Source organism: Bombina bombina, chromosome 7 (genome assembly GCF_027579735.1).
Source record: "Bombina bombina isolate aBomBom1 chromosome 7, aBomBom1.pri, whole genome shotgun sequence".
In the NCBI taxonomy this organism is placed as follows: domain Eukaryota; kingdom Metazoa; phylum Chordata; class Amphibia; order Anura; family Bombinatoridae; genus Bombina; species Bombina bombina.
The window spans coordinates 133,086,252-133,098,410 of NC_069505.1; the positions used below are offsets into that span (position 1 = coordinate 133,086,252).

A 12,159-nucleotide genomic window follows, 5' to 3' on the forward strand; every position below is an offset into this window, starting at 1 on the left:
ATCTGCATACCAAGTCCTGCGTGGCCATGCAGGCGCTATTAGAATCACTGATGCTCTCTCCTGTTTGATTTTGGCAATCAATCGAGGAAGCAGCGGGAAGGGTGGAAACACATAAGCCATCCCGAAGTTCCAAGGTGCTGTCAAGGCATCTATCAGAACCGCTCCCGGATCCCTGGATCTGGACCCGTAGCGAGGAAGTTTGGCGTTCTGGCGAGACGCCATGAGATCTATCTCTGGTTTGCCCCAACGTCGAAGTATTTGGGCAAAGACCTCCGGATGAAGTTCCCACTCCCCCGGATGAAAAGTCTGGCGACTCAAGAAATCCGCCTCCCAGTTCTCCACTCCCGGGATGTGGATTGCTGACAGGTGGCAAGAGTGAGACTCTGCCCAGCGAATTATCTTTGATACTTCCATCATTGCTAGGGAGCTTCTTGTCCCTCCTTGATGGTTGATGTAAGCTACAGTCGTGATGTTGTCCGACTGAAACCTGATGAACCCCCGAGTTTTTAACTGGGGCCAAGCCAGAAGGGCATGGAGAACTGCTCTTAATTCCAGAATGTTTATTGGCAGGAGACTTTCCTCCTGATTCCATTGTCCCTGAGCCTTCAGAGAATTCCAGACAGCGCCCCAACCTAGTAGGCTGGCGTCTGTTGTTACAATTGTCCAGTCCGGCCTGCTGAATGGCATCCCCCTGGACAGATGTGGCCGAGAAAGCCACCATAGAAGAGAGTTTCTGGTCTCTTGATCCAGATTCAGAGTAGGGGACAAGTCTGAGTAATCCCCATTCCACTGACTCAGCATGCACAATTGCAGCGGTCTGAGATGTAGACGTGCAAAGGGTACTATGTCCATTGCTGCTACCATTAAGCCGATCACCTCCATGCATTGAGCTACTGACGGGAGTTGAATGGAATGAAGGACACGGCATGCATTTAGAAGCTTTGTTAATCTGTCTTCTGTCAGATAAATCTTCATTTCTACAGAATCTATAAGAGTCCCCAAGAATGGAACTCTTGTGAGAGGAAAAAGAGAACTCTTCTTTTCGTTCACTTTCCATCCATGCGACCTTAGAAATGCCAGAACTAACTCTGTATGAGACTTGGCAGTTTGAAAGCTTGAAGCTTGTATCAGAATGTCGTCTAGGTACGGAGCTACCGAAATTCCTCGCGGTCTTAGTACCGCCAGAAGGGCACCCAGAACCTTTGTGAAGATTCTTGGAGCCGTAGCCAATCCGAATGGAAGAGCTACAAACTGGTAATGCCTGTCTAAGAAGGCAAACCTTAGATACCGGTAATGATCTTTGTGAATCGGTATGTGAAGGTAAGCATCCTTTAAATCCACTGTGGTCATGTACTGACCCTTTTGGATCATGGGTAAGATTGTCCGAATAGTTTCCATTTTGAACGATGGAACTCTTAGGAATTTGTTTAGGATCTTTAAATCCAAGATTGGCCTGAAAATTCCCTCTTTTTTGGGAACCACAAACAGGTTTGAGTAAAACCCTTGTCCTTGTTCCGACCGCGGAACCGGATGGATCACTCCCATTAATAACAGATCTTGTACACAGCGTAGAAACGCTTCTTTCTTTATCTGGTTTGTTGACAACCTTGACAGATGAAATCTCCCTCTTGGGGGAGAGAATTTGAAGTCTAGAAGGTATCCCTGAGATATGATCTCTAGCGCCCAGGGATCCTGAACATCTCTTGCCCAGGCCTGGGCGAAGAGAGAGAGTCTGCCCCCCACTAGATCCGGTCCCGGATCGGGGGCCCTCGGTTCATGCTGTCTTTGGGGCAGCAGCAGGTTTCCTGGCCTGCTTGCCCTTGTTCCAGGACTGGTTAGGTTTCCAGCCTTGTCTGTAACGAGCAACAGCTCCTTCCTGTTTTGGTGCAGTGGAAGTTGATGCTGCTCCTGCTTTGAAATTCCGAAAGGGACGAAAATTAGACTGTCTAGCCTTAGCTTTGGCTTTGTCTTGAGGCAGGGCGTGGCCCTTACCTCCTGTAATGTCAGCGATAATTTCTTTCAAACCGGGCCCAAATAAAGTTTGCCCCTTGAAAGGTATATTAAGTAATTTGGACTTAGAAGTTACATCAGCTGACCAGGATTTTAGCCACAGCGCCCTACGTGCCTGAATGGCGAATCCTGAGTTCTTAGCCGTAAGTTTGGTTAAATGTACTACGGCCTCCGAAATGAATGAATTAGCTAGTTTAAGGACTCTAAGCCTGTCCGTAATGTCGTCCAGCGTAGCTGAACTAAGGTTCTCTTCCAGAGACTCAATCCAAAATGCTGCCGCAGCCGTAATCGGCGCGATGCATGCAAGGGGTTGCAATATAAAACCTTGTTGAACAAACATTTTCTTAAGGTAACCCTCTAATTTTTTATCCATTGGATCTGAAAAAGCACAGCTATCCTCCACCGGGATAGTGGTACGCTTAGCTAAAGTAGAAACTGCTCCCTCCACCTTAGGGACCGTTTGCCATAAGTCCCGTGTGGTGGCGTCTATTGGAAACATCTTTCTAAATATTGGAGGGGGTGAGAACGGCACACCGGGTCTATCCCACTCCTTAGTAACAATTTCAGTTAGTCTCTTAGGTATAGGAAAAACGTCAGTACTCGCCGGTACCGCAAAGTATTTATCCAACCTACACAATTTTTCTGGTATTGCAACAGTGTTACAATCATTAAGAGCCGCTAAAACCTCCCCTAGTAATACACGGAGGTTCTCCAATTTAAATTTAAAATTTGAAATATCTGAATCCAATCTGTTTGGATCAGAACCATCACCCACAGAATGAAGCTCTCCGTCCTCATGTTCTGCAAGCTGTGACGCAGTATCAGACATGGCCCTAGTATTATCAGCGCACTCTGTTCTCACCCCAGAGTGATCACGCTTGCCTCTTAGTTCTGGTAATTTAGCCAAAACTTCAGTCATAACAGTAGCCATATCTTGTAATGTTATCTGTAATGGCCGCCCAGATGTACTAGGCGCCATAATATCACGCACCTCCTGGGCGGGAGATGCAGGTACTGACACGTGAGGCGAGTTAGTCGGCATAACTCTCCCCTCGCTGTTTGGTGAAATTTGTTCAATTTGTACAGATTGGCTTTTATTTAAAGTAGCATCAATACAGTTAGTACATAAATTTCTATTGGGCTCCACCTTGGCATTGGAACAAATGACACAGATATCTTCCTCTGAATCAGACATGTTTAACACACTAGCAATAAACTTGCAACTTGGTTACAATCTTATTTAACAAAAACGTACTGTGCCTCAAAGAGCACTAAACGATTAAATGACAGTTGAAATAATGAACTGAAAGACAGTTATAGCATCAATCCTTAAAAACAACACAACTTTTAGCAAAGGTTTGTTCCCATTAGTAAAGTAACAATAATTAAATTTGAAACATAAAAATTACAGAGCAACGTTTTTAATCACAGTCAATATATAAGTCTCACAGCTCTGCTGAGAGAATCTACCTCCCTCCAAAGAAGTTTGAAGACCCCTGAGATCTGTTAGAGATGAACCGGATCATGCAGGAAATACAAGAGTAACTGACTGGAATTTTTTGATGCGTAGCAAAGAGCGCCAAAAACGGCCCCTCCCCCTCACACACAGCAGTGAGAGAGAAACGAAACTGTCACAATTAAAACAAGCAACTGCCAAGTGGAAAAATAATGCCCAAATATTTATTCACTCAGTACCTCAGAAAATGCAAACGATTCTACATTCCAGCAAAAACGTTTAACATAATAAATACCTATTAAAAGGTTTAATGTACTTTTAACAGAGTAATTCCGGTGAAATACCATCCCCAGAATACTGAAGTGTAGAGTATACATACATGTCATTATAACGGTATGGCAGGATTTTCTCATCAATTCCATTCAGAAAATAAAAACTGCTACATACCTCAATGCAGATTCATCTGCCCGCTGTCCCCTGATCTGAAGCTTTTACCTCCCTCAGATGGCCGAGAAACAGCAATATGATCTTAACTACTCCGGTTAAAATCATAGTAAAAACTCTGGTAGATTCTTCTTCAAACTCTGCCAGAGAGGCAATAACACGCTCCGGTGCTATTGTAAAATAACAAACTTTTGATTGAAGTTATAAAAACTAAGTATAATCACCATAGTCCTCTCACACATCCTATCTAGTTGCTGGGTGCAAGAGAATGACTGGGAGTGACGTAGAGGGGAGGAGCTATATGCAGCTCTGCTGGGTGAATCCTCTTGCATTTCCTGTTGGGGAGGAGTTATATCCCAGAAGTAATGATGACCCGTGGACTGATCACACATAACAGAAGAAATACAAACTAACCATCCCTGGTTTTCTATAATAGGGCTAGCAATAATGTCAGAAGTTAAGCAAAGACTACCTTGCTATCTTCTAACTGCTAAAAGCCACCACTACTCTTACTAAAGAGATTGACGTGGACACAGCTAGACCCAAATCCTTGCATGCAGGGAAAAGTACCCATAAAAGGATGAAATATCTTCAGACACCAACTTCGCACATCCTTCAGTGACAGAGACAAAGAGAATGACTGGGGATTATGGGTAAGGGAAGTTACACTTCACAGCTTTGCTGGGGTGCCCTTTGCCTCCTCCTGCTGGCCAGGAGTTGAATATCTTATTAGTAATTAGAATGACGACGTGGACTCTCCATGCCATAGAAGAGAAAGTAAGTTACAGCGCATCTTCATTAGAAGTGATCAATTAAAGTCCATCTAAAATATCACTAACATTCTGGATCTGATTATAAACAGTGGAAAGTTTACCATCAATAAATAACATTTCTTAGAGAAAAATGTTATAACATTGCAAAGTATTTTATTGCCCCCATCTGACTACTTCATAATGCCCTCGCATAACCCCTCTGCCCCTTCTATCGATTGGTCTCCTTACTTCCCTTTGCTTCAAAATTATAATTGGCTAACTCAATTAACTCCTTACTTGATCCACTACAATCTGGTTTCCACCCTAAACACTCAACAGAAACCACTCTTACTAAAGTAACAAATGACTTGTTATCAGCTAAAGCAAAGGGCCACTACTCCTTACTAATTCTTCCTGTCCGCTGCTTTTGACACCGTTGGCCATCCTCCCCTCCTAAAAATCCTACATTAATTTGGCATCCGAGACACAGCCCTCTCCTGGTTTGCCTCATATCTCTCAAACCGCTCGTTTTCAGTTTCCTATAACATATCTTCTTATACTTTGCCTCTCTCAGTGGGAGTACCACAAAGCTCTGTCTTGTGTCCCTTGCTTTTCTCTCTCTATACATCCTCCCTTGGAAAACTTATAGCCTCCTTTGGCTTCTAGTACAACTTATATGCTGATGATACCCAAAGCTATCTTTCCTCTCCTGATATCTCTCTCTCTACACCTCACCCCAGGTCCACTGTCTTGGGGTCACACTTGACTCAAAACTCACATTCAACCCACATATACAAGTGCTTACCAAATCCTGTCATGCACACCTACGCATAATTTGTCCCTTCCTTACTCAAAAAACTACAAAAATATTCGCTCATTTTGTCACACATTGATTATTGCAATCTATTCTAAATAGCCTTCCAAAACACTGCCTCTCCTCCCTCCAATCTATTATGAATGCTTCAGCTAGACTCATCCACTAAATATTCCCCCATCCCGGCCTCTTCGATTAACCTCTGGCCTACATCTCTCCACCTCTTATCTCTACATCCCACTCCAGTCTCCAAGACTTCTCACGTGCTGCTCCTGTCCTCTGGAACTCTCTACCCCACTCCATTCCATAAGACCGTCTCCAACCTTGTATAGCTTCAGATGCTTCTTTAAAACATACCTATTCTGAGAGGCATACTATCTCTCCTCCATCTCTCATCCTAATTAAAATAATAATTGAACTGCTTGACTCAATGCTGCAACTACAATCCATGTAACAAGTTATCCCAAACCTTATGTCCCTGCACCCTCAACCTGTAGACTATGAGCTCTCCGGAGCAGGGCCCTCTTCCTCCTGTACTAGATTTGTTTAGATTGTTATGTTTTGTATTTTATCACAAATCCTTGTCATTGTATACCCCTATCTTTGTACCCAGTGCTACGAAATTATATTATTTTTATAAATAATAATAATGCCACCTGGCTGAAAAAAATCCTCTATGGAGAACATGGAATCTGTTTAAATAGCCTGACCAGCACTCTGCAACTCACCTGAAAGTTTGTTTCCTTAAAGCCAGGTTTCTTAGCCAGCATTCTGACTAGTGCTTGGCAGGGAATGTTATTCCTCTCCATTACTTCAACAGACTGAAACAAAAAACTTGATATAATAAGCAGTACAAGAATTAATAACACACTCTTACATTTATAAAGAGTTTGTTACCTTCTGGAATTCCTCCATGCTTGCAAGTCTCTCCTTCCAGTTACTGCTATCCAGCTGCTGCATGCAGGATGCTGGGAGAACCGCTGCTGCTTTCTCTTCACAGGCCTCTGGCTACAACACACCCAAAAATGTAACTACCCACAAACTGTGCAGACAAGGCACTAGAAATGCCCAAAATGACCAAATTAAAGCGACATTAAATACATTTTATAAATCATAGTATTGAGGTTATTCCCCCCTCCCTCTAGTCATGGGTGCCGCCACATGTTTGCACATGTGCAGTAACTCTCCTTCAGATACCTGCAGTAGAACCTACGTTCCATAATGGCAGCACCAATGATTTGAGGGAGGTGCATCAAATGTGTTTGGTGTCACTTTAAAGCCTGGATCTTTTCAGTATGTACTTACAGAGAGTTCCTGCTCGATAATTTCTTTGGTCTCCATGGCTCCTTTCTTTCCCTTTGCTGCTCCTCCTGCAGACGCAGGGGCTTTGGCTTTCTTTACAGGGCCTCCAGCCTAAAGTTATTTAAAATAAATAAGTCTGAGGTTTAAAGCAGATATCTAGAATAGCCCATTTGATGAGTACTTTAGAGCAAATAGCAAACGTACTTTGACAGCGGGGGCCTTTTTAGGCGGTGCTCCAGGTTTGGCAATATCTTTAACATCCCTCTCACCAGCTCCGCCATGAACGGATGTGGGTTTTCCTGGGGCAGCAGTAGGTGCTTTAGTTTCCTTCTTATCTCCAGAAGAAGCTCCTCCCTTCTTGCCATAGGCAAGTTCTGCTTTATCTGCACACTCTTTAATCTAAACGTGGGAGATTTAATCAAAGTTTTAAAAAAATTAAGAAGAATTGATAAATTTATCATCTCAACTTCTGCTCAAAAAATTAGATTGTTAAACCATGCAGAATATAACGCTATAGCTGCGTATACCAGATTGCCAATGCAGACTAAATATATAAAAAAATTATAAAGTGGTTATTACAAATAACAAATATTTTCAGCAGATAAAGAGTAATCATAGAAGAGATATTGATTTTTATTACTTTGAGCAGCTAGATAACAATAAAGCAATAAAAGAGATATAAAAAAATTTCTCCAGTATCTCTGACATTAACGTGATTGAAACCATCCTATCACATTAAAAGGCAAGTCTTACTGAGATCACCACCTTTGACAAACTAAAATGTACTAAAAGTGTAATCTATGTTTTTCAAGATAAATATTAATGTGGTATGTTTAATCCCTCAATTTGATAATCTGAAAAAAAGGGAAGAAAAACAGAATTTATGCTTACCTGATAAATTACTTTCTCCAACGGTGTGTCCGGTCCACGGCGTCATCCATTACTTGTGGGAATATTCTCTTCCCCAACAGGAAATGGCAAAGAGCACAGCAAAAGCTGTCCATATAGCCCCTCCTCAGGCTCCGCCCCCCAGTCATTCGACCGACGGTTAGGAGAAAAAAAGGAGAAACTATAGGGTGCCGTGGTGACTGTAGTGTATAGAGAAAGAAATTTTTCAAACCTGCTTAAAAAACCAGGGCGGGCCGTGGACCGGACACACCGTTGGAGAAAGTAATTTATCAGGTAAGCATAAATTCTGTTTTCTCCAACATTGGTGTGTCCGGTCCACGGCGTCATCCATTACTTGTGGGAACCAATACCAAAGCTTTAGGACACGGATGAAGGGAGGGAGCAAATCAGGTTACCTAAACGGAAGGCACCACGGCTTGCAAAACCTTTCTCCCTAAAACAGCCTCCGAAGAAGCAAAAGTATAAAATTTGTAGAATTTGGCAAAAGTGTGCAGAGAAGACCAAGTCGCTGCCTTACATATCTGATCAACAGAAGCCTCGTTCTTGAAGGCCCATGTGGAAGCCACAGCCCTAGTGGAGTGAGCTGTGATTCGTTCAGGAGGCTGCCGTCCGGCAGTCTCATAAGCCAATCGGATAATGCTTTTCAGCCAGAAAGAAAGAGAGGTAGCAGTAGCTTTTTGTCCTCTCCTCTTACTAGAGTAAACGACAAACAAAGATGAGGTTTGTCTAAAATCCTTAGTTGCTTCTAAATAGAACTTTAAAGCACGAACTACATCTAAATTGTGTAACAAACGTTCCTTCTTTGAAACTGGATTCGGACACAGAGAAGGAACAACTATTTCCTGGTTAATATTCCTGTTGGAAACAACTTTCGGAAGAAAACCAGGCTTAGTACGCAAAACAACCTTATCTGAATGGAACACCAGATAGGGTGGATTACACTGCAAAGCAGATAATTCAGAAACTCTTCTTGCAGAAGAAATAGCAACCAAAAACAGAACTTTCCAAGATAGTAACTTGATATCTATGGAATGTAAAGGTTCAAACGGAACCCCTTGAAGAACTGAAAGAACTAAATTTAGACTCCAAGGAGGAGTCAAGGGTCTGTAAACAGGCTTGATTCTGACCAAAGCCTGTACAAAAGCTTGTACATCTGGCACAGCTGCCAGTCGTTTGTGTAACAAGACAGATAAAGCAGAATCTGTCCTTTTAGAGAACTCGCTGACAATCCCTTATCCAAACCTTCTTGGAGAAAGGAGAGGATCTTAGGAATTTTAATCTTACTCCAGGAGAATCCCTTGGATTCACACCAACAGATATATTTTTTCCATATTTTATGGTAAATCTTTCTAGTCACAGGTTTTCTGGCTTGGACCAGAGTATCTATCACTGAATCTGAAAACCCACGCTTGGATAAAATCAAGCGTTCAATTTCCAAGCAGTCAGCTGCAGAGAAACTAGATTTGGATGTTCGAATGGACCTTGTACTAGAAGATCCTGTCTCAAAGGTAGCTTCCATGGTGGAGCCGATTACATATTCACCAGGTCTGCATACCAAGTCCTGCGCGGCCACGCAGGAGCTATCAGAATCACCGAGGCCTTCTCCTGTTTGATCCTGGCTACGAGCCTGAGAAGGAGAGGCAACGGTGGAAACGCATAAGCTAGGTTGAACGACCAAGGCGCCACTAATGCATCCACTAGAGTCGCCTTGGGATCCCTGGATCTGGACCCGTAGCAAGGAACCTTGAAGTTCTGACGAGACGCCATCAGATCCATGTCTGGAATGCCCCATAATTGAGTCAACTGGGCAAAAACCTCCGGGTGGAGTTCCCACTCCCCCGGATGGAAAGTCTGACGACTCAGATAATCCGCCTCCCAGTTGTCTACTCCTGGGATGTGAATTGCAGATAGGTGGCAGGAGTGATCCTCCGCCCATTTGATGATCTTGGATACCTCTCTCATCGCCAAGGAACTCTTTGTTCCCCCCTGATGGTTGATGTAAGCTACAGTCGTCATGTTGTCTGACTGGAATCTTATGAATCCGGCCTTCGCTAGTTGAGGCCAAGCCCGGAGAGCATTTAATATCGCTCTCAGTTCCAGGATGTTTATCGGAAGAAGAGACTCTTCCCGAGACCATAGACCCTGAGCTTTCAGGGAATCCCAGACAGCGCCCCAGCCTAATAGACTGGCGTCGGTCGTGACAATGACCCACTCTGGTCTGCGGAAACTCATTCCCTGAGACAGGTGATCCTGGGACAACCACCAACGGAGTGAGTCTCTGGTCATCTGGTCTACTTGAATCTTTGGAGACAAGTCTGCATAGTCCCCATTCCACTGATTGAGCATGCACAGTTGTAATGGTCTTAGATGAATTCGAGCAAAAGGAACTATGTCCATTGCTGCAACCATCAACCCTACTACTTCCATGCACTGAGCTTATGGAAGGCTGCAGAATAGAGTGAAGAACTTGACAAGCGTTTAGAAGCTTTGACTTTCTGACTTCTGTCAGGAAGATCTTCATTTCTAAGGAATCTATTATTGATCCCAAAAAGCGAACTCTTGTCGACGGAAACAGGGAACTCTTTTCTACGTTCACCTTCCACCCGTGAGATCCTTCCAGGAACGTTTTCAGTGGATACCAGACCCTCTCACATGCAGCTGCATGCACTGCACTCAAAAGAAACTGCGCAATAATGGCGCGAAAATGAGGCTCTGCCTACTACAGTGAAAGGCCCTTCCTGACTGGGAAGGTGTCTTAACTAGTGCCTGGCGTTAAAAACGTTCCCTAAATAATAAAAAGTGTGAAATCCACTTCAAACTGTAAATAATACTTAAATAATACTTAAATAAGCAATCAATTTAGCCCTTAAGAGTGTCCACCAGTTAATAGCCCATAATAAGCCCTTTATTCTTTTAGAGTCTAAGAAAATGGCTTACCGATCCCCATGAGGGAAAATGACAGCCTTCCAGCATTACACAGTCTTGTTAGAAAAATGGCTAGTCATACCTTGAGCAGAAAAGTCTGCAAACTGTTCCCCCCAACTGAAGTTCTCTGGGCTCAACAGTCCTGCGTGGGAACAGCAATTGATTTTAGTTACTGCTGCTAAAATCATACTCCTCTTTTAAATAGAACTCTTCATCTCTTTCTGTTTCAGAGTAAATAGCACAACCAGTACTATTTCAAAATAACAAACTTTTGATAGAAGAATAAAAAAACTACAACTAAACACCACATACTCTTCACCATCTCCGTGGAGATGCTACTTGTTCAGAGCGGCAAAGAGAATGACTGGGGGGCGGAGCCTGAGGAGGGGCTATATGGACAGCTTTTGCTGTGCTCTTTGCCATTTCCTGTTGGGGAAGAGAATATTCCCACAAGTAATGGATGACGCCGTGGACCGGACACACCAATGTTGGAGAAACTACCTGTGCAAAAAAAAATGATGAAACATCATGGAAAAATGGCATTTATTTGCTGCAGTTGGTTTATTCAACTACTTAATTTATAAGAATAAAAAAGTGCGACACACAAATACCTGTGCAAAAACAGATATTTGCGGGTTGCGTTAATAATGGTACAAGAACAAAATATAATGCTGCAAATCACAGTCATTTTCATGATTAGTTTCAATAACTAATCACAATTTCTTTTTTACATGTCTAAAGGAAACCTCGAAAATGTGGGCAACGCTATAAAATCCTAGGTAATACGGTTACATTTATTGACTGTATAATATTACATTTAGTGCCCTTCATACCAAGTTTGAACCAATGTCACAAAAGTTTGCTGGAGCGTGGGAACTAGAGGCTTATGTAGAACGAATTGCAAGCAAATATAACCTTTGCATTTTACCTTTACCTTTGCATTTAGTATTGCTTGTAAGAGAATTCAAAGATAGTAAAACTTTATCAGAGCCATGAATATTGTTTAAAGCGTGGGTCGGAGGAAATCTTATAAAGAGAGTTTAATAGTGGCTGAATGTTCAACAGTGGAATATTTTTTCTCTCTGTTTACCAAAATACACACATATCCATAAATGTAGTTTCAGCTAACAATGACCATTTCATGATCTGCAATTTACTTGTTCATACCCGGTCAAGCTTCAGCTTATCAACATCAGTTAGAAAAGGGTTAACCGCTTTCTCTCCAACAACTTTCTGTGCTGTGCCCAGAGCTTCGTACGCTGCATCTCTCACTTCTGGGGCAGAGTCGTTTATTTGCTGTTTGGGGAAAAGGACATCAGACTACTATTCTATTTTACTGTATATGTTTAAATTCAGATACATCATTTTCTTTTGCGATTCAGATAATTCAATTTTAAACAGCTTTCTAATTTATTTATTTTATCTCATTTGTTTCATTCTCTTGGTATCCTTTGTTAAAGAAACTGCAATGCACATGGGGAGCCAACATCATGAGGCATATATGTGTAGCGACCAATCAGCAGCATCTGAGCCTACCTAGGTATGCT

At 42.6% G+C, this 12,159-nt stretch overlaps 1 protein-coding gene across 1 annotated transcript in view; it reads right to left on the reverse strand.

Moving 5' to 3' along the window:
- The window catches only part of CKAP5 (cytoskeleton associated protein 5), a 397,759-nt gene that overhangs the window by 221,040 nt on the left and 164,560 nt on the right, over positions 1–12,159 (reverse strand). The window contains exons 12-16 of the mRNA XM_053689307.1: positions 11,780–11,908; positions 6,983–7,177; positions 6,782–6,889; positions 6,374–6,484; positions 6,205–6,297 (exon numbers count right to left, since the gene is read on the reverse strand). Coding sequence (XP_053545282.1) covers positions 6,205–6,297; positions 6,374–6,484; positions 6,782–6,889; positions 6,983–7,177; positions 11,780–11,908 — 636 coding nt within the window. The remainder of the gene's footprint in view (positions 1–6,204; positions 6,298–6,373; positions 6,485–6,781; positions 6,890–6,982; positions 7,178–11,779; positions 11,909–12,159) is intronic.